Here is a 27491-nt window from a genome sequence, read left to right as displayed (position 1 = left end):
GTTAGTATAAACTTATAAGATATGTTTAAATTCGTCTATTTTTCTATTTTTTATTATATGTTGTTTTATCTTTAATTATATTATATATACGCTTTTTTTTTGTGAAGTTATTAATTATTACTTTTAGTTCTTTCACTAAAACAAATGATTAAAAAAGTATTTACTTATAAGATTACGATGGTGCTATTAAGATGATAATGCTATAATTTGACATAAAACAATAGTATAATAACAAGAATTAGATATTACGAGGAAGAAAGCTCGCCTATGGTGATAATGCTAAACAACCTTTTTTTTGGACTATTGAATGTAGCTGATTTGAACATGTGTCAATGATAATGATAAGTGAGGCACATGTTCCACATGCCTTATCAAATGAACCATTAGGCTAAAACATGTTAGTTTCCTACAATTAACCCTACAAAATATTGAAGATAACATATAGAGCAAGTGTTTCTCTAAATTAGTAAAATATTTTTAAAAAAATAAAGAATTCAGTCACTATATATATATATATATATATATATATATATATATATATATATATATATATATATATATATATATATATATATTGAGATAAGTATATATAGGGAGGAAGAAGAAATTGTAGAGTTTTTGGCAGAAGAAACGTATGAATTAAGTCGGAGATTATTGATTAAATGTTTACATGCATGCATGGAAGCAAATTAATTTTGAGATTGTGTACATACATATATAATAATGTGATAATAATCTAAATACAAAATTAAATCATCCATCACCAATCTAACTCTATGTTCCTAGAAATATAATGATTATCAATGTTTTTTATAACTTCATGTGCCGCCTTTATGTACCTCCTCATTTCTTTCTCCGCTGATTTATCTACAAGCAACAAGCAACAAAATCGAGATCAGATAATATTTATTTATTTATCAATTTTTGTTTTTTGTTTTTAAATTAGTAAAAACTAGTTAATTACCAGTTTCATTTATTTTAAGCAAGAGTTGTTCCCTAGTTGGAAGAGTACACATCCCAGCAGAAACAGCAGCCCTGACTGCCCACGTGTGATATGGTGCACAGACTTGTTGATATGCTTGTGTCGCTGCTTTTTTAAGTGAATGGTTCCTACGAATATATATATTATAATTATAATTTATTTATTATTATTTATTATTAATTGCGTGGGATATAATATATATATATATATATATATATATATATATATATATATATATATATATATATATATATATATATATAAGTGCATACTCGTCTGATATGAAATTCTGAAACAATTCTTTAATGAGATCAAGACCCTGGCGAACTCTGCGAAGGTTACGGGTATGGCTTCCAGGTGATTTTACCGTCTTATTTCTCAAGTCAAACTCAACCACACTGCTTAATGTAGCGAACTGCTTTGATGCTTCAAGAAGATCACGCACCTGCAATCAAAACCATCATTCAACAACTCACTTTTTACTTTTTTTTTTTTTTGTTCTGAAAAAGGACATGTTAAAAGAAGAGATTTACATATCTCGAAAAAAAAAAAAACTATGGGATGCGGAAAAAACAATACAGATGTTCCTTCAAGGTTACATGTTAATCATAATGCTAGGCATGTTGGTTAAAGTGAATGGGTGAACCGAGTGGCGGGTTTAGTTCAGGAGGAGTGGAGTGCAGACCCCCACTTAAAAATGGGTGTTACCAGAAATATATATAAAAAAAAAATAATTGATTGTTCTCTTGTTTCACACGCTTTCTTTTTTTCTCAAAATTCCTTTCAACCTTCTGTTGAAATTATCACCACTCGTAACATCTTGTTGATCTTTCAATTCTTCTTCTCCATGAACGAAGCTTGAAGAAGACTTCATCATTTTGCTTATATCATTGTGTGTTCCAGCTGTAAACATAACTCGTTTTCTTACACCACCCCACGTTAGCGTACCCTTTCGCCTGTTCCTTTTCCAATCTGATTTCTTCCGTTGTCGACTTAATAGTATGACCCAACCTGACTTGAGAGTTTAGAATTTTTTGAACTGAAATTTGTTGGAAAAGCACTTTGTCGTTAACGTTACTTCCATCGGATTGAGGAAGAAGTGGGAAGATAGTTGTAGGTTGAACATGAAAAAGTTAGCACTTTCTAGGACATGAACTCAAATAGAAGGGGAGTGGAAACATAAAATCACCGTACAATTTCTAGAAAACTAAGATGAACTCATATGAAAAAGTTAGCATCTTATGTTCTTTAAAATTAGTTTTTTCTAGTAGAAAACTGATAGGTTTTTTTATATTTTTTAAGATTTTTTAGAAAATTTATATTCTTGTTTTTTTTCATGTTATTTTTAATATTCTTTCAATGTTTTAAGACTATAATTATTAAAATTTCGGTGTTAGAAAATTATTTTCAATTTATAAAATCAGTTTATTTAAATTTCAGTTTATTGCAGCAGCATGCATATGTTAAAAAACAAACAAACTTCTTATCGCATGCTACAACCGTTTGGTCCATCTATTCTGCTGTAAAGGGTTGTAGAGGTGGTCCACAGACTTTATGAACTTTCGCTTCAAAAAAACAAACAGTACTTAAGTTTTGCCTACAAATATGTCTTTCGCTTCCATCCTTTTATGGGGTCCTTAGTGTTACACTCTTTAGCGGGCCTTAATTCATTGTATTTTTTAATGGGTTTTTTTTATTAACTAGCCATAATTGGTTGTTCTCTTGTTTCACTTTTTTTTTTTTCAATTTTTTTTTCAACCTTCTATCAAGATTATCACTACTATTAGCATCTTGTTGAACTTTCAATTCTTCTTACAATACCCAACGTTAGTGTGCCCTCTTTTGCGTGTTCTCTTGCCAATCCGATTTCTTTCATTGTCGACTTAACAATACGACCATTGGCGAGGCTATATGTAACCAAGGTGGGTCACTTGACCCACCTATGTTTTTTTTATTCTTTTATAACAAGTTATATAAAATTAAATATGTATCATACGTTAATTCTTTTACAGCGAACCACCATAATATTTTTGGTAAAATAAAAATATGTAGTTTGTATTCGATATCTTAGAAGCCCATTTTTTTAAGGTATAATCCAATATGATTAGCCCAATACAAGTTAAAAAAAACAATAATCATGAATCATTATTTAGTCAAGTGTCAGTTTCTTTCAAGCCTCAATTATTTCTTCACAAATCACAATCGCCGATCACTATCTGGTGCATGCATCTTCCACAATGAAATTGGTAAAGACGGACGTACCAACAAAATGAACGATCAATTTTTAAGTGATAGTTTAATGTCATATATTGAAAAAAAAAATGTTTTAGAAAGTAATAGTAATGACATAATTGTGAAAATCTATTAAGATATGAGATCTCGTTAGAGGTACAATTGTAAGAACGTTCAATCTATTTTTACTTATACGACTTAATCGATCCAGACCTGCAACTAATATTTTTTTGATGTTTCTTCATTTTCTATCGGTTTCATTTAAATAGTGAACCATGTGGTTTTATGTTATAGACTCGCCATTGTACGACCCCACCCGACTTAAGAGTTTGGAAATACTTAGAACTGGAATTTGCTAGAAAAGTACTTTGTCGTAAACGTTACTTTCATCGAAGAAGACCGTAAAGAGGGTGGAGTGTGTTTACAAGGGGAGGAGGAGAGGTCAATGGAGGAGGAAGTGGGAAGATAGTTTTAGGATGAACATGAAAAAGTTGGCACTTTCTAAGGACATGAACTCAAATGGGAAGGAATGGAAACATAAATTAAGGGTACAACTTCTAGAAGACTAAGATGAACTTAGATAGGAGGGCCCTAAGTATTTTTTGTCCGTCTAAACCTAAAATGGCTACCTGGTGATAAGACTAAAGAGCTACAAAGGTAAAAGCGGGAGAAATATCTGGAGACGGAGCTTAGTCTTCTAGAAATTACGAAGTAGATGAATGCGATGACCGATACTCCGATTAAGAGAGGCGCACTGCCGAAGCTCGAAAGAGGATACATGACACTAGTGGTCTATTTGACACAATACTGAAAGACGAGTTTGAGAAGGAGGCGCCAGGTCGCCTCTTTGTCAACCATGTCTTTCTGTATAGTATCTGTAGACCAATGTCATGTATCCTCGCTCGAGCTTCGGCAATGCGTCTCTTTTAATCAGAGTCTCAATCACCTCTTTCATCGCCTTCATAACTTCTAGAAGATTAAGCTCCGCCTCCACATATTTCTCTCACTTCCATCTTTGTGGGGTCTTCAGTCGTACACTAAACGCCTTAATTCCTTGCAATTCTTCATGAGTTTTTTTATTAACTAGCCATAATTGGTTGTTCTCTTGTTTCTTAAGCTTTCTTTTTCTCAAATTTCCTTTCAACCTTCTATAAAGATTAATACCACTGTTAACATCTTGTTGATCTTTCAGTTCTTCTTCGCCATGAACGCAACTTGAAGAAAACTGCGTCGTTTTGCTCATATATGTGTGTCTTCCAGCTCTAAACATAACTCGTTTTCATATAGTACCCCACGCTAGCATGTTCTTTTTCGTCTATTCCCTCGCCAATCCATTTTCTTTCATTGTCGACTTAATAGTACAACCCAACCCGACTTAAGAGTTTGGAAATTCTTGAATTGGAATTTGCTACTGGCAAAGCACTTTGTCGTTGGCGTTACATCGAAGAAGATTGCAAGAAGGGTGGGGTGTGTCACAAGTCCACAAGGGGAGGAGGAGTGGTCGATTGAGGAGGAAGTGGGAAGATTGTTTTAGGTTGAACATGAAAAAGTTGGCATTTTCTAAGGACATGAACTCGGATAGGAGGGAGTGGAAACATAAAATCAAGGTACAACTGATCATAGGCTTAGCTAGTATTATTTATCTTCTAAGTGTGTTGTAGTATTTATCAACTTAGTTATTCCTTTTTACTATTAGTTCTATTTTTAACATTGGTATTCATCACAACCCCAAACCAAAAACACATACTCCTTGGTAAGAATTTCTTAAGGTTTTGATAGGTTTGTTGGTGTTTATTATTATTTCTAAACAAAAAGATAAAATGGTAATTTTCTCTGTTCAACACATTTATTCATCAACTTTACCAAACAACATATTATCATGCAAAGCATTTGAATACTTCAGAGGTTATTCAGATGTTAAGTTTAACTGTTTTTCAGGAAAAAGGGGTAAGGGGTCTCAAATGTTCACTATATGTTATTCAGATGTTATAAGTGTTCAAAGAAAGTTAGTTAAATGACATGGATGGAAAAGGGTTTTGGTATCGCACTGCAGTTATCTAATAAATTTATTTATGGACACCACAATAAGAAGAAAAGAGCTCCAGTTTCATGATGTAATTAAATCTTGTATTTTGGACTATCCAAACAACATGAGATTAAGTAACATTCATCGTCACATATTGCTGTTAAAAAAAAAGTAACATTCATCATCTATAACTCATTCCTTGATATAAGTCTGAAATCTACAGCCTGCTGCTTCTATTGGCATAAATTATAATCATATTTTAGTGTTCTAGACAGTTTTGATTGAATGAAAACACAGTTTTGTTTTGTTTTGTTTTTTTTTTCTTTCACGGATCACATATAGAAACACCCTGCTATCAGGATATCAAAAATAGTTTAAAGAAACGCTATATATAGGTATACTATACCAATGATCTATGTGGAAATATATCGCAAAATTGGGGATATGGTTAAAGCTTCATCATCATTCAGATTTCAAAAGAAAAAACAAACCTTTGAGGTGTATTCCATCTCTGCGAATCTGAAAGCAATGCCGAGACAACCAAAAAGCACAGACACCAAAGTACACGCTTCACAAAACGGCTTCAAACGCAAATCAACCGAACCCTCACTTTTGTTCCCCTTTTTAATCAAATCCGCAATTTCCTCAAACGCCTGTGCGATCGAAGCAAGAGGGGTTCCTGTTCTATTAGCATCTTTGTTGTCATCATCGTCATTATTCATCTTCCGGATCCTAACACTTCACGGATTAACATAAACAATGAATAAAAATACAGTCCCCGTTGAGATCATCTAAAACCTAAAAAAACCGAGAAACAAAAATCTGAAAATTTTGAAAAAAAGAAAGAAATAGAAAGTGAAATTAAGGAAGGAAGCGCATACTTCTCTCGACCCCTGTCCCTGTTAGAGGCGAAGTATGAAAGGAGAGCCATTGAATTTGTGTCTGAATCTCTACAGTTGCGGCATGCCCTAAAAAACCGGCGATTTTGTGTGTTTGATTTTTGGACAATTGGACGGACGAAGGTGGTTTTGTTTCGCGCCTTCACGGAATGTGCAAGTTTGCGTATGTATTACTCAACTCTGATTTGAATTTCCAACGGTTGGACCTTCTACTTTATCATAATATTCGCAATGGTCCCTTTTAAAGAATCAACATATTTTTCCATTTAAATTAAAAATTAATATCCATAAAACTCAATATTCTTCCACCTTTAAGCTTTTGTCTAAAAATGTACCCAAACTACTTTTTTTTATAATGATTTTTATGGGAAAAAAAATTTGTGAATTTATGCAGATTTTTTAAATAAGCTCCCTAATTTTTTTAGATTAAATTATAAAAATGGTCCTATGTTTGTTAAAAAACTTCATTCCAAGTCCAATTTTCTCTCCCCATCATTTTAGTCCTATGATTATAATCATTATATTTTGTTGCACAGGTCTTCCGTTAATTTCTGTTAGATTTCAGCTATTGCCCATGAAAACATACCTCTCACATGAGGACTTAATGGTCATTTCCCTCGTATCTTAACGAAAGTTATATATATATATATATATATATATATATATATATATATATATATATATATATATAAAATAGAATATGCATCCCACCATCCGCCCTACCCAAACTCTCACTAGTCACTTCATCTTTTTTTAGCTCTCCCCCTCCCAACACATTTTCACCAACGCCACCTCCAACAACACCGTCTCGGTTAATTAAACATTATTGCTATCGATCATATCGCTTGCCATAATCTATGAGTCGCGAGCTTGTTTTTGGCTTGGCTTTGACATCTGACATCCCCATCTTTTCAACCAACACCCTTAAAGCAACTTCAATGGGAAAACGAACAACTTTAAAAGCACAACCATCATAATAAATTCAAACAGCATTACAAACAACAAATATTTCAACAACTTGTAAAATAACGTCCACATTGAAACAACTCCATTCGACAATACAACCGTCTTTAGGGTCTTAGATTGTTCCTTCCACATGAAACATCCTAGGAGCATTTGTTTTCATTCCAAACGTGAAAATCTATGACACAAACATCAGAGTGGGGGTTTGCATGCATGTTTTAGGGGGTGTTTGATAGACTCTTAACGAGACCATTCAACGACAACCTCTAAATTATTCAATCGTTAAGATTGTTTGGTTTGTCAAGTTCGAGCCTCTAAATCGGTCATATGCATCTAAATAGTTCAGCTGGAAGGATGAGTCTTAAACATTCGGATGTGAGAAATTACATCCATTATCCTTCTCTCTTTAAACAACACTTATCCTCAAATTCTTTCTACAAACCCTAGAAACATTAAGCATCAGCCGCGACCCTCACCTTCAACATTGTAAGTCGTTGCCCTCACCACCACTATCATCACATGTCGCCCTTACCACCACCACCATTGGTCGTCCCCCTCACCAACTCCACCATCAGCCTTCGTAGTCGCGCGCACACACACATACACATAGAGAGAGAGAGAGAGAGAGAGTGCCCTCACCACCATTAGTATGTTTGTTGCATTAATGTAAGAGATAAACTAATATGGGCTTAAAGTGCCGATTCCCTGAAAGATGAAGGTAGGAAGCACTTAAGGACAAAGCCGGCCCAAGACATGTTTAGAAGGTGCATCTGAACAGGGCCTAAAAAATCAGAGGGCCCAAAATTTTTATAGCAATTCATGTTACCTATGTTAAGTTGGCCCAAAACAAATAAACAAATTAGGTTAATTCAGCAACGCATCAGTCGACTATCATCATGTAAGAAGGAGCGGGAAAAGAGGAAATTTATAGAAAAGGGGAAAAAAAATGCTTCGATTTCTTCTTATGCATGGGGTAGGAATTAAATCAGTGACTTCAAAGGCTATGAACAATCCTCCTTATTTCATCTTTCTTCACGAAATTCTGAAGCAAAGTTACAAACAATCCTACAATCTTTCTAAAAAATCAGAAACCATGTTCTTCACTTCTCTCTTCTTGAAAATCAGAAGCTTCAGATTTCATGTTGTGGACTAGTAGTTTCGAAATCAAAAGGAGAAAGTAGGGATTAACTGATTAAGACATTTCTGGTTTTTTTTCCTGGTTCTAAATCACAAGGAGAAATCTGGTTATTTTTTGTATTTCTAACTCTAAAGGAACAAAATTTGAGTTTTGAAAATCAGATTAAGAGGAACAAGAACTCAAAGGCATTGAGGAAATCGATTTTTGAGTTTTAAAGGTACAAGAAAATCAAGTTCCTCTTTTTTTCTTTTTCCGTTTCTGATAAGTTTTGAACAATCACATTAGCATATGTTTTGTTTCTTCGTTTCTGATCAAGTTCTAAGATGTAAATCAATTTCTTTTTTCTTCATTCTTTATGACTATCTAATCAGTGACTATAATCTAACTTGATGAATTTCTGATAAGTTTTAGATTGGTTTCTGATTTGATTTGTATTTTTTTTTACAGATTTAATGCTCTATTTTTGCTGATTTGAAGTGAAGAAAATCAGAAGGTATTTTTTTGATTTCTAAATTTTTTTTAATAGAAGCATATATATTCGTTTTTTATTAGTTTAATAGTTTTTGATTTGATTTCTAACCATCTTTTAATTTGTTTCTGATTTTTTTACAGTTTTTATATCATTTATTGCTTGAGTTTCAACACATAGTACCAAGACAAGATGAAATCTACAAATATTAGAAGGATGAGCCAAAAAAAATTTTATGTATTATTTTGAATGAAATCTGAATTTTATTTATGTGCAATAAAAAATTAATATTTATAATTTTTTTGCTTAAAATTTTAGATCTTTCAAATTTTAGGGCTTATTTTTGTTAAATCGCACAGGGTCTCCAAGATCTCGGGGCCGGCCCTGCTTAAGGACTCGGAATGCAAAAAAAAAAAATCAAGGATCAAAGTAGTATCAAACTTAATACTTGGTTGGCCAAAAATGAGATTAACCCCAAGTATTAACATACTTCTTTACACTAATTCTAATCAAAATGACCCCATTATACATCAATGATCACTACAAAAGAAAAAGAAAAACATCACGTGTTCTCTTTGATTTCATTTACAATCACAGCAAATATCTCCTCGGGTTGCCTCTTCCACAAGTAATTTGCGGCTTCTAACCACTTCGGTTGAACCAAAAACTTGTTTTGTTGAGCTGCCCAACGACACCTCTCATGTCCACCATCTATGGAAATGACGTGTGTCACTGACATGTCGACATCTGTCACACATTTAGCTCCTAATCTCTCTGCCATGTTCCATAACCGATGAAATTCTGTTGCCAACACACGACAGAAAAAAATCTTACACCCCTTCAAGATTTCACCACGAACTCTCCTCAACACCTGCAACAGTATATATTACAAAAATGGTCCCTATCCTTTTTGATTTTTATCATATTTAGTCTAAAAATAGAAATGTTTTCAATTTTCGTCTTTATTTTAAGGTTTCGTATACATTCAGGTCTTTCTGATATTGTGGGTTCTTATTTCAAACTTAAGGACCATATTTGCAAGTAATCCCTCATAAGGACCAATCTGGTACGTTTTGCCAAGTACAGGGACAATTTATGTAACTTTGTCTAAAAATTAAATTCTCACCTGTCTTACATCTCGGCCTGTGAAATTATCTCCAAGTTCCTAAAATGGAAAGTAAAATCATCAATTAAACGCAATTTTTGAACATATTTTTAGGTTGTATATATTGATAGATTCATAGAAGAATATATACCAAATCAAAGAACATATGATGGATTCGCTTGAGGACTTGTAAAATTCTTGCAAGAGCTCCATCAACTTCACTTTCATCCAATTTCAGTTCAGATAATGATTTATAACCTCTGCATCTTAATTCTTTACAACTTGAAGCAAAAAAATGATATCTTTCCATCAAAATAAGATTCTCCTTGTCCTTCTTCCCCCACACCTAAATATTCAAAGTAACCACCTTTTTAATTAAATTACAAAAATGGTCCCTATGCTTTCTGATCTTTAACATGTTTACTCCAAAATTGAAACTTTTTTTTATTACAATTCTGGTCCTTATTTCAAACTGAATGTAGTGTAAAAGTGCTTACTCTTTCTGTATCATCAAGAATTAGAACAGCAGTTTCTTGAACAAGTACCACATCAAGGGTTTTGTGATGCTTTTTAGGGCAATCAGTTAGAGCAATCACTCTTGAATCAAAGTAAACCTTTTTAGGGTCAATCAGATTAACCATTTCTAGAGCATAAGCTCTTCCTCCCCTCGTGTAAATGTACATCTCAAAGAGTTCACTTGCTTCTTTCAAGAAAGTGTGAACAAAAGGTCTTAACTTTGTTAACATTTGAATGGAGTCTAGTTTGAAGAGACTCTCTCTTAATGCATCTGTCAAAAAACATTTCAAAGGTGATTTAACTTTACTACTTTCACTTATAACTCAAGAAACATAAATTTAACATAAGGGAATAGTAATAATACCTTGTGTATGTTCACTTTGGTTCATTAAATATCCTTCTTCTTGGGTTAAATCTGTAATTTGAGTTGAGTGAAGTAAGGTGTGATCTAAATCAAGAACCAAGCATAGCTTTTTTTGGCCAAAAAGATTCTTTAAATCTCTTTCACGCAAACGAGTGATCTCATCCTTAGTAAGCCTTAGACCCTTCAAATTGAGATATGATTATATAAGTTTTTTTAGAAATATGCAATTGAAAATTTATTTGGTTTTATGAAAGAAGAGAATAACCTTGTGTATGTACCTAAATGCAACACCGATTTTTTTATCCATTTTTTCTCCACACTTGAAGCACATTCCTACAATAGTACCAGGATGTGTGCATATGTCCTTCTTCATTGATGTTTCTACATTTTCTAACACATCATCGATCTTTTGCCTTTTTGTCCTACAGAATAAAATCTATTAAAAGTGGAAAAAAGAATCACAACTGAAACATTCAAGACACTTGATTATACCTTGTCTCACATGCAAAAAAAATAGATGCATTAAAGATGGAAACTTAGTTGCTGCATATCTAATTCTTTTTGAGTGAAACAATTTCAATAGGCACCTATTTATATCCATATGATCATATGTCTCATTGGCATCTTCTTTTTGTTCAGGAGAGGTATCAGATGTGGAATCCAACTCTGTATCCAGAACTGCAGCAAAATCATCACTGCTGTATGAGTTCACCTGTGAATCATCACACATCACACTCATCTAAAATGCCACCTATAAAAAAGAAACATACACCAAAAAGGGTTTCATTAATTGTCACATTTGGTATTTAAGATGAGAAAATAGAGATAATAGAAAGGGATTTATGTTTTAAGAAAACTGTTGAACAATAGATCAGTCAATGCTGCATGGGGTGAGCCACATCCCCAAAACGTTAACAACCTGCTTCCGAGCCCTGATATGATCAGAGATCATTGAGCCTCAAATTCGCTCTTAGTAGTCGATTAATAGTTTAATACGCATGCAAGATTTGGTTTCTAAACAATTCTTGATACAGAGGTTGTGTTAAATCACGATAATAATCAAACAAACAACTCTAGATTATCACTCAAAGAGATGACGATTTTAGATATGATTGATTTGACCAATTTGAATTCTTTTAGAACATCCATCAAACACTTGAAAGCATAAAACCTAGGGAATATATTGTGTTTACTATCCTCAAACACTTTCGCCAATATGTTGTAAGCTCAGAACACTAGTTAACAAATTCATCATCAAAATCAATGATATACTATTGATATGATATTTCTTGGGAAAAGAAACAAATACTAAAACTTCAAGAAACCCAAATCAAAGAACTATTGCCTGAGAAGGGCTCTGCGTCGCTGAAGTAGAATGGTCCGTCGCCGCCGGAGGTTGGCTCGACCGAACAAAGTACGGAGAATGGGTGCGTAAAGGGGAGCCCCAAATCGATTCGTCTAGACTCTAGACCCTAAACCCTCGAAATCAATTGCAGGTTGTATTTGGTAATCACGAACGAGGATCTTCCCATGCAACCGTTATAAATAATAAATATCGTATAAAAGGACCGACCCGACCCATAATTTATCAAATTACGCCCTTCAAATATTTTTTTATGAAGAGAAAATAACCATAGCCAAGGTTTTTTTTTCTTTTTTTCATAAAATAACCCAAATAGCAACCTTTTATGAAGAGAGCATGAATCTTTTACTTTCAATATTCGTTTATTTTTTATTTTCTTCAAGTGATTTAACTATATCGAACCTTTTATGAAGAGAGCATGAATCTTTTACTTTCAATATTCGTTTATTTTTTATTTTCTTCAAGTGATTTAACTATATCGACGGGCCAATCATCTTTCTATGTTTACTGTCACACCCCCAAACCAGAATGACGGAAACATTCGGGGGTGGATGACTTCATGTAGTATCATAACAGTTGAATAAGAAAATAAACACAACCATTATAAATATAATTTAAAAGTTACATTGTTGAATATAATACATGTTTCAAAATAAATTACAATATGATGATTTAATAAGTTTTAAGACTGACGTCTTAGCGTCCCTTCTCCAAAAGCTGATGATTTACCTGTATTACTGAATCCCTGAGAAATACAAGTAGTTTTGAAAAAGTGTCAACAATTAAGTTAGTGAGTTCATAAGCGTTTTTGTATAAGAATAGTATCATTTTCAGTGTAAAATAATTGAGTTTGTTCCTAGAAAATCCAATATTTTCTATAAGAGAGTGGTGTTTTTAGAAGTTCCAAAAGACTGAATGTATAAGTGTTTTCCATACTTGAAATAGTATAAGTAGATTTATATAAGTATATATACTCACTAAGGCGTTTAACATCCCCGTAAACCGAGATGTATTGATGTTCCATGTGAGTTTTTATAACTGTGCTATTGACCCAGACTGCCTGTAACAACGTTCTTCAAGCGTTGGAATGATATGACGTTTGTCACCCCAGACCTGCCGGTCTAACTGTAGCTAACAGTTTAGGTGCGGGATTGTCAGTCCCATATAGATCTATACACAAATATCACGCTCTCCCTACAAGAGATTATGACTTATAAAACAGGACTTAATCTGCGAACTGAACGGTTCGATGAATTCAGATATCTCACAAAATTTGGTATCAACAGGTTTACGTATGAAAAGTCCATTTTTCTTGTGAATATAAGTATTTCCTCTTTTGTTTATAGTATGTAAAAATATCATGAATATCTCGCAACTATACTTATTATAGTTTTAAAAAAAAAAGTGTTCCGTTAGAATGAAAAACCTTGGTGTATTACCAACCTTGCATGAAAAGTATGTCTTTAACGTTAGTAGTTACGTTATTTTATGTATTTAACATTTATACATAAGATGTAGGTAAAACATTTGAAACCATATGTAACGATGCGTATTTTAACATAAGTTTTTCTTGTGTTTCACTTGTATTCCCCCCCCCCCCCTAAAACATGAAAAAGACGTGAAAATGTAGGGGTGTGAACTCACTTGATAAGTGGTGAATAGGGCAGTGTGTCGTTTCTAGGAATGATCTTTCTTTACGAAACCGCGGGTTTCTGGTGAAGAAACGAGCTTCACGCGGGCAGCACTTCGACTGGAAAGAATGTTTTTCTCGGGAACTTCGGGGCGTCGGGACTCGCGTCGTGTTTTAGGGGTATTACCGGGGCTTCGGGGGTACTTTAAGAGGGCTAGATAGGGTATCGGGAGTGAGAGAGTGAAGGAATTAGCAGCTAAACCCGACTGCCTTCGATTTCTATTTATAGGGCTGATTTCTTGAAATTCACGTCGTGAACAGTAATCCCACGTCGTGGGCTTGATCGTCATTGCATGCGTCATCACAAGTTGGGTCTGGCAGACTCCAGGAGGCGTCAGAAGACATTTCACGTCGTGAACACTGATTTCACGTCGTGGTCTCTGACAGTTTTGGGGTTTCGCGCCCCGAACTTCAGAAATTCATAACTTTCGCATACGACCTCCGTTTTCGACGTTCTTTATATCCACACGTAGGTGAGATTATGCTCTACAACTCTCGTTTAGACTTCGTCGGCTAATTTTGATTCTAATTTTTATTATATTATTTTTAGTAGGCCGGGACATGAAAACTCCGTTATAAACTCATAACTTCTTCATCCGACGTCCGCTTTCGTCTGTCTTTTTACCGTTGAACTACTATCGACGAGATCTTCGATTCTCGTTTAGATTGTTTCGGCTAGAAATCCCTCGATCTCATATTCGAACTTCGGGCTGCATACTGCTAAGCTGAAACTTAGAAAAATCATAACTTCCTCATACGAAGTCAGATTTGGACGTTCTTTTTATGTATGTTTACGGTTTAATGAGATCTACGACTTTCATTTAGATACCTAAGGCCAAAAAGTATTTTATTGAGATTTCGCTTTTTACGCTTAACATTGTTTTACCAGTTTTGATGCGGATCTTTGATTAGTCATAACTTCTTCGTTATAACTCGGATTTGAGTGTTCTTTATATTTCTGAAAACCTTGACACGATATCTATCATTTTATGCAACCCAATTGAGACTTTTGAACATTTCATTTTTGACGCTATATTTATTATATCAAAAATAGATTACCATACTTGACTTTAGGTCATTATATTGACTTGAAATATCGGGTTGTCACACTTACTGCCAAGTCATCTGCTAAACATGTATATCATCGATTTCCCTATTTAAAGCTTGACAATGAGAGGGCTATGAGAAGGTGTTGGAAAATTTTCATTGTTTTAAAAAACAGATGTTGCGTTACATATACAGGGCCGGTCCTGAGGAATTAAATATTCTCAAAGGCCCAGGACGAGCCAGCAAAAAAGGTCCCTTATCGTTATTATAAGTTTTTATTTTTAAATAAAAATATATAATAAAAAAAGTTGGCTCCTGTGCAACTGTCTACTTTGCCCCCTTAACGTCCCTCATGTAGATATACAAACACCACTTGCCCATATTATTATGGCAGATATTCATGCATTTCACTCTTATGTGTCTGACCACCCGTTGCTACTATCAGACCACATGTTTTTGGATGACGATACAAACTCTTTCATATATTCTTCTAAACAATTTAATGTTTTTATGTAATATTGTTACTTGTAAGATTGAGTATTTTTGTTTGGCAATTGTAAGAAAAAAAGATTATCTAATATTTTTTTAGGAAAACTGTTGTTTGTTAAAATAAAAAATATGAATCTCCTTCACGAATGGTTCAAGGGATACATATTGTTATGATGTGATTGTTTTTTTTATCAAATATCTTCCTAATAAATACATAAGTATTCCAAGTTCCTTCTCTCATTCTATTGTATCATCTTTATCTTCCTATTTCTTTGAACCATTTATGTATAAAGGATAGTATTATAGTATCTTTTTGTAATAGAGGGGAGTGAGAGAATGTTAATGGCGTTTTGGAGTACATCCCAATAAATGTTATATAATCTCACTTTGAATTTGCATTTGGGTATAACCATATTGGGTTGATTGATTTAGTGGCTAGAAAAATATGTGCAGTGAATAATCAAATCAAGTTATATTATAAATATCCCACGATCACCACTATTATCTATATAAATGAAAATGGGGAGTTAAAGGACTATTTATATATTTATGTGTATCCACATATAATTATGTTGTATGCTGTCAATATTTGTGCATATCGTCCAAATGACAATGGGCCTGATGGAAATCGATCAAGTGGAAGGGGACCGAAAAGTGGAAGAAATGAAGTTGCAACTATGATGGTTTCAAATTCTGATGCTTCAAGTATGTTACCCAACATAAATGTAAGAATGCTATTGTTGATGAACCTACATATGATATTGGTGCATATAGGATTGTTGGTGGAGATCATATCCTTTTTGGTCAATGATTTGTAACACTTTGTTTTGAGTCGTTTCTTAATTCGGGGCAGTGACCCTGTACATCCTGGTTCTGTCATTTTTTACTTCAGGGTCGTGGGCCGGAAGTCGATTGTGTAAAGGCTTTGGGCCTTGAGGAGGTAATGTTTAGACCCTTTTGGAAGGAGGCAATGATGGTTACGAGACCTTGACCTTTGAATTGCGTTCTGGGCCGAATGGTAGAAAAGGGAAAGTCATATGCCATGGTCTTGCATGAAATATGTATTTTTGTTCGAGAAGTTTTTAGTCCAAGATATCTAGATAATATTGTGGGGCTCTTCAATACCTTTATGTGGATATAAAGATCGTCGAAAACAGAGTTGGAACGAAGAAGTTATGACTGTTAGAAGTTAGGAGGGTTTTGGGTTTAGCCTAGTATACTGGGTGTACATGGTGTACGCTGGGCGTACTAGGCAAGGATGATCACGAAGATTCAACTACTAGGAGTACACTGGGCGTACGCGATCAGAACCCAAACCCTAATTTTAGGGTTTTGAGCCCTATTTAAGCTCCTTAACTTCCCCAAACCCTTTCCATTCTCAGCCTCCACTTCTCCAATGTCCTCCCTTGAAACCCTAACCCTAGTTTGAGCCTTATGAGCAAAATAAGGTGTTTTTTTAAGTGCTTTGGAGTGTTCTTAGTACACCTTGGAGAAGAAGGAGCTCATCGGAGAAGTGTTGGTTGTATTGGAGCTTGTAGATCCAGACCTTGTTCATCTTGATCTTTCTTTTGGAGGCATAAAGCTTGAATATTGATGATGCATTTGTTAGATCTTGCTAGTTTTAGGTGTTATGAGCTTTTGGTCACTTTAGTGCATAAAGTTTAGATCTTAAAAGTTTGTGACCTTGTTATGGATAAAGTTGGAAACTTTATCCATCTAAACATCATATTGATTCAGATCTGAAGGTTGGAGACTTAGACTTAATGGATTAAGTTGAGAGAGATGTACTTTTGGTCCCTTTGAGACTTAAAGAGTAGATCTTGGTTGTTGGGGGCCATCCTAATGGATAAAGTTGGAAACTTTATCCATTATGGAGCTATTAGGAACCATAAAAATGTGATCTTGGTCCTTCTATCCCTTCCATGCATGAGTTATGATGTCTTAATGGATTAATAAGTCAGGGTTTTAGCTTTTGGACCTTTTCTAGCCATGGAAAGTCATAAAGGTGGAAACTCTATGACTCAAGTTGATGTTTTGAGTCTAGATTTGAGCTCTGGACAAAAGGCCTTAATGGATAAAGTGCTTAATGGAGGAGTGAGGACAAGTCTCTTACGTTGGGCGTACTCAACAGCCTTGGACTTTGACTTTTGTTGACTTCCGTTGACCGTTGACTTTTTGACCAAGTTTGACTTTGGGTCAAACTTGAGGATTTTGGATTGTTGATTAAGGTTTTACCTGCTTGTGATAATTAGCGGATTCACGGGAGCAAGCAGTGCGAAAGGGATCGTATCGCAGTTTTTCAGAGTTCTTCAATTTAAGTAAGTCTCCTTACTGTACCCGTAGGTCGAAGACACCAATGCCGACCCACTAGGATATGTTATGTAGGATGCTAATTGTCTTTGTGATACTTGAATGGAAGACGAGGATCTGGCCCATGGCAATTTGTATGTAAAACCAGGATTTGACCCTCGGCATTGCAAGGAAAAACCATAATTTGGCCCATGGCAGAAAGTGATAGTAAGACTATGATTCGACCCATAGTATTCCACACCAAATTTTGATTTAATAATGACCAAAAAATCAAAATTTTAAGAGTATTTTATAAAATAATCATATGTTAATTCGGTGAATTTATCTTTTTATCTTTTACATTGTATATGCAATATCCATTTTTGGTTAAATATTAATAACATAAGCAACTTTAACACTTGGAATTACATATACGCCCTTTTAATTTTAGTCACTACATACACCTTCTAATGCATCGTAGTTCGTACTTCAACAAAAGGAAGTGCATATCAACAATGGGGATTCATTTAGACATTCATTACTAGCTCAACCCCATCACCTTTACCATTAGTATCATCTTCATCAACCCTACGACTATGAGCAACCTCAATAGGCTTCAAAGTATAGAATTTCGCACAAAACAAGTAGTAAACCAGGTTAAGAGCTTGAAGCAATGTTATCAACCAGTAAAAATATTCCAACCTTCCTTTATTCAGATTATCATCCGGCAGCCAGTTTGATCCATCGTGACCTGCACTCAATTTATGCACCATGGTGACGAGAAGGGTACTTAGGTAATTTCCAGCAGCAATCGCCATCCAAAACACTCCGATTGCAGTGCTTCTCATGCTCTCCGGAGCCTGATCGTAGAAAAATTCCAGATGGCCAATTGACATAAAAGCTTCAGCGATACCATGAAGGGAGTACTGAGGTACTAACCAGAAAACAGAAATTGGAATCGTTTCATGAGGTTTGTCTATCAACCCATGATCAAAAGCTGCATTTTTGCGCTTTATTTCAATGAATCCGGCGACCAATGTGGCAAGAACCGATATACAGAATCCGATTGCCATTCTGCTAAGAAACGAAATCCCCCGTTCTAGCCCTGTGAGTTTACGTGCGATGGGGACGAAAACACGATCGTAGAAGACGATTGTGGTTAGCATTGAGGTTAAGGTAAAAACAGTCATGGATCCTGCTGGGATTTGGAAGGATTTTGTTAGGGTTCTGTTCATTGTTTTGGCTTGTTGGAGGGAGAAAGTGTTTTGTTGTGCGTAAGCTGTGATTAGAAGAATCCCAGCTGCCCAAATTGGCCCCATTCTGATCAGTGACTTTAGTTCTTCCACTCGATGGACTGTGTTCAATCGCCATAAGTTAGGTTTTGATTGCCCTTTTGCATTGTCTTCTTTGGTCACAATCGCAGCTTTGTCTAGGAATCTGAAATGTTAAAAGGGCAAAATGGTCATTTGAATTAAGTTCCAATCTTGATTTTGTGCACAAAAGTTACAGTTTGACTTTTTTGGTCAAACAGTTTGACTCCAAAAGTCAAAATGCAACTTTTATTTCTTGAAACTTTAGAAAAGAAGAAAAGGTAGAAGAAACACGTGACATATGCTTATCAATGGGTAACTAACAAAAGAGATCCATACATAAGGCTTTGTGTTAATCCACATTATACCCCTAACATTGTTCATAAAGACTTGATAATCAAAGGATATAATTGTCATTTCAAATTCATAAAGTTGCATAATACCCATCATGTGCTTAGTTAACACATGTGTTTTACCTAAATCACTGATTAAGAGATGGCCTAATACTTTCAATGTCATTTTACCTTTTTTCTTTAAAGAATCCCATTTAGAATATTCTTGATTCCAAAACAATCAATATAAAGAAAAAAAAAAGAACACTCCCTTGCCAAAAATAGCAAACAAATTTATCTTTCATTGGTGCCGATTGTTCTTTGTTCCTTATTTTGTTAACTTGTTTTTTAAATTTTCAAAAATATGTGGTTGTTTTTTTTAAATAAAGAGACTCCATCACACTATTTATTTTTTACTTAATAGACATAATCGAGTTGAGTAAGGTCCTGTTTGATAGTTTCTGTCTGGAAAAGTGCTGTCTGGGAAAGTTTTCTGACTGGGAAAGAAACTATGATGTTTGATTGTACATCTGATTGACTGTGCTGAATGATGAAAAAAATTAATAATTCAATAAAAAATAAATTAAAAAAAAGTTATTTAAAAAAATTAATAATCCAATAAAGAAAGAAAGAGGCGGAGTTTGGTGTATAATTGTCTTTCCAGCCCATTCAGCCAGAAAAATATGATTTTGGGGCTTTCTGGGAAAGACAAATCTTACCGGGAAAGACCCCTTCTTTTATGGAAATCAAACAGTCTTTCCGGTCCATTCAACCAGAAAGATCTGTTTGGACCTGGAAAGATGCGTATCAAACGGGGCCTAAGTTATATATAAGTGTCCACTGGACTATTTATTATAATTAATCCAGTAAGGTATATACGTGTCTATTTTATTTTATTTTATTTTTTTATTTTGTGAATATAATCCAGTAAGCTATATATAAATGTCTTTTTTACCTAATACTTAATAACGACTTGATATAGAAAGTGAATGACATACACACACTTCTTCATTTCATATAAATTTACCCTAAAGGTGAGGCCATTTTTTAAATATTTCTTCATCATTAATTTATAAACAAAACTTAATTAAAAAGAAAAGGAAACATGAACATGGCTTACTTCATTTGTTTAGTGTGAAGAAGCTTCCCAGAAACCGAAATGGAGGCATCAAGTTCTTCATTCTCATAAAGCAAATCATCAGAAACCATATCCAAGTTTCTCTTTCTATAAGCAGCAACACACACTTGTATCAACCGGGTAAACGGGCTACCCGCAGGAACCATATTCCTATACAGCGGATACCCGATCACAAAAGTAGTAATCGAAAACACCATAGCCATGGAAGGAATCCCAAGACCCCAACCCCACCCAACATTATCTTGAATATAAACAATCACAGTCACAGCCACTAACATCGACGCCCCCATGCAGAAATAATACCAGTTAAAAAACTTCCACGTGTTCGTCTTCTGTTTCTCATCCGTTTCATCAAACTGATCCGCCCCAAACGCCACCACACACGGCCGGATTCCGCCTGACCCAACCGCCGTTAAGAAAAGCGATATGTAAAGAATCGCGAGTTGACCCGTGTTGGGTTCTTCACAGTTTTCACCGGTTTTACATGGCGGCGGTTTTAACTTGGGTAACACCGCTGATAATGTCAAAGATATCATTCCCTATATTATATATAACAAGAAAAAAAAAAGTCGTCGAATAAGATCTAATAATTTAGGATAAGTAGTTAAATACAACGATCGACCTTATTGGGCTTAATTACGTACTATTTGGTAAATGATGGAGGCGACGGTGATGGTCCAAAAGCGGCCGGCGAAAGAATCCGCCATGAAAGCTCCGAGCAACGGTGTCAAACTTCCGGTGCCGCTAAAGTTGGTGAGAGTGTTGGCGGCTTTAGTCATCGGCATATGAAGTTGTTGTGTTAAGTAGCTAATCATGTTTGTTTGAAATCCAACCACGGCTAACTTCTCGCCAACCTCGTTTGCTACGAAAAATAAAAGTAATTATAAATTGAAAAAGAAAAGTATATTTATTATATAAAGAAAATTGGATAACATGAAATGAACGTACCGAAGATGAAGGGCATGGTGATGATACCACCCTTGACTCTTTGACCATGGCGTCGTGTTTTGGAATTCGTGTCTTCCATATTTTGTTTAGTGTGTGGTTTTTTGATTGGTGATATGAAGTTTCTTTATATAGAGTAAAGGGTATACCAGACTTACTATTATGATTATCTACTACTTGTTGTAACTTTTCTTTTTCGTACTATTTTGTTGTAACATATGGACAGAAATAATAGGGTTAGAACTTAGAAACCTAGAATTACTGTGATTGGTAGAAGTTAAAAGATAGTAAAATGCTATATGATTAGATTCTTAGTACGGATTGCACATGGTGTGTAGAGATTTTCATATGATTTTTTTTTGGTAACATTAATGGTGTTTCTAACTTTTTTAACCGGATGGTATTACAAAAAGAAAGAAAAAAATTATGAAAGAAAGACATAAAAACTGTAATTCTAACCATAATTAACCGTTTAGTATCATGTGGTAGAAAAAGTAACTCTACATAACTTTTAAAAAGTTAATAAACTACTTCTGAACTTTAAAATCAAGATTAATTATTTTGTTATTTACAAAAATAAAAATGAACACATCTCTATTCATGTTCTAAATCGTTGTTTCGGATTTATTGAAAGTACGTCTATTTGGTGCATCATCTTGTGGGGTTGCGCATGGACCTGGTAAAAGACTTTAAAAAAAAAAAAAAAATTATAAACAAAAGGAATACTTAATTAATCAAATTATAAATTAAGATTTTTAACAAACTGAATAATTAAAGTTAAAAACTTTAATTACATAAAGTGCATCATTTATGTTGATTATTAGAATAAACAAATTGGATACCAAATTTAAAATCATATGAATTACAATTTTTATAAAAATTACAAATAATTATTAAAATATAATGAATACACATAATAATTGAATATTTAAATTCAAAATTATAGTCAAAGAAAAATACTTTTGTTGTAAAACAACAACAAAATTGATGCGTATTTGGACCTCAAACACGACTTTTGCAGCGGAACAAAGAACACTTGAACCAAAGATAAGAACCAGTAACGAAAAATGATAGATTTGAAGTCCAAACTAGACCTATAGTTTGAATCTTGGGTGAAAACAAAATTAGAAGAAATTGAGGACAAGTCCCCCTAATTGCTTTTTGGTTCAAGTTGATCCAAAAATTATGATCCAAACCAAGAAGACAAAAAGGATTTTTCATGTCTTCCGGATATTAGGGTTCACTTTTTTCAACCGGGGGTGTTAATTAGAACTAGGTTCCAGAGCATACAGACCTAATTTTTGATAGCCAAAGTGGCAAACCAAGTGTATCTATTTGGACCCATTCTTTTGTACATTAACAATGTGTGGCAATAATGTATTTTGGAGCTATTACAAGTGCTTCAAAAAACACAATTAATTTTTTTTGTCCAAAAGTGCAGGTAGGAAAGGTAGTAGTAGTGTAGTACATACATGTACTGATGGATGGGTCCATAATTTTTCATACATTCAGAGTATTATTTACAACATGACTAGTATCAATTGGAAATGTTAGTTTGACTAGACACTCATCTTTTTGAGGTAAAAGTTATTATTATTATTATTATTATTATTATATAAGTAATCAATCATATAAAATCTAAATTGCAACAAGCCTAGGTAAAGTTTTTCTTTTTTGTTTCTTGATTATCATATTAATGAATGTGGTCCGCAAATTTATCTTTATTCTTGATTATTATAAAGCTTTTTAGACATTAAACCATTAACATTTTTCACCTATCTTGTGGCCAATTTGTAGGCGTAAAGGAATTAAAGCAATGTATGTGTATGAATTAGGCATTCTTCAAAAAGATGAGTTTTAATGTCTAACATATCAAATGACAACCCTACAACATAAAGAGCCGAGCCACAATAATGCACTTTGTTAAATCTTTTTGCCCTTGTCTATTCATGATTCTTGAATGTCAAATCCAATTTTTTCGTATTCAGAATTGGCCTTTCGACTCATTATATTCTAATTATGGAAATTTCAAATTCAAAAACTTCATGGGGAAAAACTTCATGAGAGCTAGTGGCATTTACATAAAGCTTTGTTTCTTGATGAAGTAGTGAGATGACACCACAAGCTTTTGTCGGTTTCAACTCCAAAAACATGTGTGATATAGACGACATTGGGTAGCCAAGAAATGTTCATGTTCATATTGATAATGATACGACACCCACGTGCCAAACATCGTGTATTCTATCTATTAGTATGTAGTCAATCCGTTTGGACCTTCTCTGGTCCACCATTTTTTAAGATAAAGACTGTTTACAGACAGAGTACTAGCTGCCATCTCCTCGATCATGATCATGCACGCAACCTGTTTGTGTTTATGTCTAAAAGAAAAGAAAAGAAAAGAAAATGGTGGTGTGGGCCAAAGAGTCAAGAGTATGAGTATGAGTGGTGTTGAGATTATGAGGTGGGTTTTTTACTTTTAAGCCAACTGCCCCATGAATAACAGACGGTTTCTAAACATGTTTGTTATTGATAACTGCATAGACTAAGTGCATTAACACCATTATAAAAGATAAACACTTTGGCAATTGTATAGTCAACTACTAGTCGAATAGAAAAAGTACGTATAAGATGCACTAATCATCATTCTATTATAGGTAAAAGAAAATATTCATTTGATTTTGATTTTGATTTTGATGAGGGAATATTCTACTCTTTTTGGTATGCAACATGCGTCTTCATCCCCTCATGTGTATCGCATGACTACTTTTACCACAAATTCCAATACAATATTCATGGGGATATGATTTCATATTAGGTAAAGTCAAACAAAGAATATATATCATTCAAAACATAAATCCACATATATATAATATCAAATTAAATGGTCAAATATGTGTGTTATATTTCCTTGAATTGATGATTTTTTTTTTTCATAACTTTGGTCTCTTTCGCACAAAGTTTATATTTTATTTTATTTTTCATGTATACAGTAAGTTGCTTATACAAAACATAGTTAAGGGGCTAAATATAATTGGGCTAGCTATACAATACATGGGCCAAACATCAATGCAAAACTAATACATCACACACACATACATACAGCTAACAACAATATGAAAGATAACACAAAATTAGGTAATCAAAATTTCCCACGCTTCGTAAAAGCATAACATTTCACAAAGTATTCGACAAAACATATAGTTACACTTGAATAATCAAAGATGTCAGAATATTTTTTAGAACCATTTCCAAAATGACATTTTATCATAATATCCAACAGGAACACAAATACAAAAGTAACAAGAAAAAAGACTATCTTATTTACACTTCAATTTTAGTCTCCCATGCATATTCACCAAAACATACACACTAAAAGTTGAAAAGATAACAGCCAAGTGCTATATAGTATATACACTTCAATCAATCAAGAAAAAAGGACCAATTTTTCCACATTACTATTCTTCAATGTTCAAACTCATTCATGTGGTCCAGCAGGTAATTGGCAACCACCTCTTCACTCTTATCGCAAGCCAAAAACACATCACATACCACCGACCTGTTAAATCCCATTGCTTCAAGCTGAAAACACACACACACACACACACGCACAAATAAATAAATCCATTTCCTACATTTTTCCAAAATATATGCATGAAATTTGCAGTTCATTAATGGGTGGAATTGAAGTACTTACACGGTCAATTGCGTCCATGTTCTCACTTGTAAGTGTAAAAGACTCAGATACCCCTGACGCCGGATGTCCCCATCCCAATTCATCCCTGATATATAATTATAATATTTTGGGATAAAAATAGTTACGTAATTATTAGTAAAAAACAAAGACTAAAAAGAAGAAGGTGATGAGATCGAGGGGTAAAACAGTAAAAACACATACTCTCCTCCTTCAACAGATTCAAAGATCATGCTAATGATATCAGCTTGGCGCTCATGAAGTAGTCCAGCCAGCTCCGGATTTTGGCTCCTCAATTCTTGGAGCATCGGCTATCAAGAATAGCAATCGTACTTTTAGATAAGGAACACCAAGAAATAACAAAAAATATATATTATTATATTAATTAATTAATTAAAATTAATTACCTGTAAGATTTGTGGATCAGCTAGCACCCTTGATCGCAACGCTTGAAAATTTGGACAGTCGCGCAGGAAATCAAGATTTCCACCTGCACCTGCACCACCGGGAAGACCTTGAGGGAAGAGATTCAACGAATTTGCATTTGATCCAGTTGGTGGTGGTGGGTTTACAGCTGGCGGTGGTGGAGCTCCGGCACCGGCGACTAGAGGAAGATCTGGTGAGTCGGGTATGCCGGAATAGAGATATTCAACGGCTCTTTCTGGGTTGTTGAAAGCAGCATGAAGGGCACGGACGACTGTGATTCTGTCCCATGAACCTCCACCCATTTGAAGAATCCGGTGGATTGTGCCTGGTACATTGATTCCTTCAACCATATGTGATGCTGCTTCGTTGTATAGAATCTCAGATGGAGGCGGATTTGTGTTTGTGGTGGATGACGGCGGCTGAGGGGGTGGCGCCGCTGCCGCCACCGGAGTGGGAAGAGGATCAGCCGCGGAGCTCTTGTTCTGCATTCAGTTAAATCATTGAGTAAACGTGAATTAATAGAGGTGTAACAATGGAAGTTTACCTTCGACAACATGATGACCATAAAACTGTTTTCAGAAACTTTGTTTTCTTCCATGGTGGTGCTATCTTCCAACACTTTTCCCTGATGGATAAGCATCTGTTGTGCAGCTGGATATACATCTGATCCCTGAACACTTTCTATATTTTTCTTCACATCATCAACCTGCTACAACAAAATTAGTTTTCAATCAACATACATGGAATTTGAAAAGAATTGAAAACTCCAAATCCATTTGTTCGATTGCCTTTATTCCACAGAATTTTCCTTAATTCATTCCCCAAATTAGATTGATCAAATCAGAACATATAACTAAATGTACAATTCAAAAAGCAAGATCACATGCATCAGAACCGGTTTCACATTCATTTTCAATGAGATGACAGCCATTTACGATAGAACTAGGTCTGTAATTACAGTGATTGAGACTAACGGCATTGTAATTTAAACATGCTCAAGCATGATCGATCGACTGCAATTCCCAATCAGTAAACTGAGATTTTCAAGGATAGAAACACAACGTAGTTACGAACTCTCCAATTCAAGCCCAAACAACACTAAATGTTGCGATCCAATACGCAAGAAACATAAATTAAGCTTTCTCGAGTTAAGTTTCTGATCAAATGCAAGCTTAAATCCCTAAAATCTGACCAATCACGTATAGAATTTGACAAAATTAAACAAAACGTACCGTGTCTTCGAGTTTCACTTCGATTTCAAAGTGAGTCCCCTTCAATGTTTTTACGAAAACTTTCATCTTCATTCAATGTGCCGTCTACACTCTACAGTTGCAACTCCGTAGATATACGATATTGATCAGAATGACGAAAGAACTTGTGGTTAAGATAATCGGAAACATGGAAGTTGGAGAAAGAGTTATGAATAACAGAATGAATCGCAATCCCACGACTTCGTCTTCTTTGAGTCAGTTTGGAGTGTAATGAGTGGAGTTGTTGTCACGCGCGTAGAGTATTGTGCGGAATACACGCGGTAAGATTTAAAGTGAAGCGAGGCGCGTGTAGTGACGAAGTGGCGTGGGGTTGAAGTTATAATAACGGACTGGGTTTTAATTAGGCCGGTTTATAACTATGGAGTGGGTTGGGTTACTATTTTAAACATCTAATCATTGAATGATTTGATTCTTATGTTTTATAGCATTATTCTCTTGAGGAATTTTTCAACAAACTATTTCAATAATGAAATTTTTTTGTCACATGTTATATTCTTATTGATTTTGGTACATGTTATTTTCTGGTTATTTTCAATTAAAATTTTTTTATATGGCATTTTATGGTTTTTTTATTTTATTAACACATAATTTTTAAATGTAATAATTATAATAAAGAAAAAGAGGCACCACCCCCTCAGCCACATAATATTTAAATGGTTTTTTGGGCCCACTAATTCTTATTGAAATTAGTTTCTTTTGTTTATTTATCTAAATTATTTGGTTTAAATTTAAAAAAGAAATAAAACACATTAATTTCAATATTTCAATATTTTTCTAATTTTCTTATAAATTCAAACTTTTAAATG

General features: G+C 34.3%; 4 protein-coding genes across 5 annotated transcripts; all 4 read right to left on the bottom strand.

The window, feature by feature from the left end:
- Window positions 1-635: 635 nt before the first annotated feature.
- On the bottom strand, window positions 636-6321 carry LOC145103870 (ACD11 homolog protein-like). Of its 2 annotated transcripts, none has more exons than XM_079041142.1 (5): window positions 6122-6321; window positions 5732-6038; window positions 1255-1427; window positions 965-1110; window positions 636-867 (listed from the first exon to the last, which is right to left on the bottom strand). In XM_079041142.1, exons 2-5 carry the CDS (start codon window positions 5960-5962, stop codon window positions 761-763), a joined length of 657 nt encoding a protein of 218 aa, XP_078897268.1. In that variant the 5' UTR covers window positions 5963-6038; window positions 6122-6321; the 3' UTR covers window positions 636-760. The 2 variants fall into 2 exon arrangements, with proteins under 2 accessions (XP_078897268.1, XP_078897267.1); XM_079041141.1 differs by having other exon boundaries at window positions 5732-5978.
- Window positions 6322-9271: 2950 nt separating this feature from the next.
- Window positions 9272-11073, bottom strand: LOC145109689 (RNA polymerase II C-terminal domain phosphatase-like 4). The gene is made up of 6 exons (XM_079046882.1): window positions 10960-11073; window positions 10695-10875; window positions 10312-10601; window positions 9966-10160; window positions 9836-9874; window positions 9272-9580 (listed from the first exon to the last, which is right to left on the bottom strand). The coding sequence occupies exons 1-6, from the start codon at window positions 11065-11067 to the stop codon at window positions 9272-9274; spliced, it is 1122 nt and encodes a 373-aa protein (XP_078903008.1). The 5' UTR covers window positions 11068-11073.
- Window positions 11074-17878: 6805 nt separating this feature from the next.
- On the bottom strand, window positions 17879-21408 carry LOC145103869 (protein NRT1/ PTR FAMILY 3.1-like). The gene is made up of 4 exons (XM_079041140.1): window positions 21301-21408; window positions 20997-21214; window positions 20335-20891; window positions 17879-19009 (listed from the first exon to the last, which is right to left on the bottom strand). Exons 1-4 carry the CDS (start codon window positions 21377-21379, stop codon window positions 18100-18102), a joined length of 1764 nt encoding a protein of 587 aa, XP_078897266.1. The 5' UTR covers window positions 21380-21408; the 3' UTR covers window positions 17879-18099.
- A 3101-nt stretch (window positions 21409-24509) lies between these two features.
- LOC145109668 (ubiquitin receptor RAD23c-like) lies at window positions 24510-26905 on the bottom strand. The gene is made up of 6 exons (XM_079046863.1): window positions 26647-26905; window positions 25959-26120; window positions 25396-25896; window positions 25193-25299; window positions 24992-25076; window positions 24510-24876 (listed from the first exon to the last, which is right to left on the bottom strand). The coding sequence occupies exons 1-6, from the start codon at window positions 26716-26718 to the stop codon at window positions 24760-24762; spliced, it is 1044 nt and encodes a 347-aa protein (XP_078902989.1). The 5' UTR covers window positions 26719-26905; the 3' UTR covers window positions 24510-24759.
- Window positions 26906-27491: the final 586 nt, after the last annotated feature.

Source organism: Lactuca virosa, chromosome 4 (assembly GCF_052849685.1).
Source record: "Lactuca virosa cultivar CGN04683 chromosome 4, Lactuca_virosa_CGN04683_v6, whole genome shotgun sequence".
NCBI lineage: Eukaryota > Viridiplantae > Streptophyta > Magnoliopsida > Asterales > Asteraceae > Lactuca > Lactuca virosa.
This window is presented reverse-complemented; position numbering and strand designations above follow the sequence as displayed.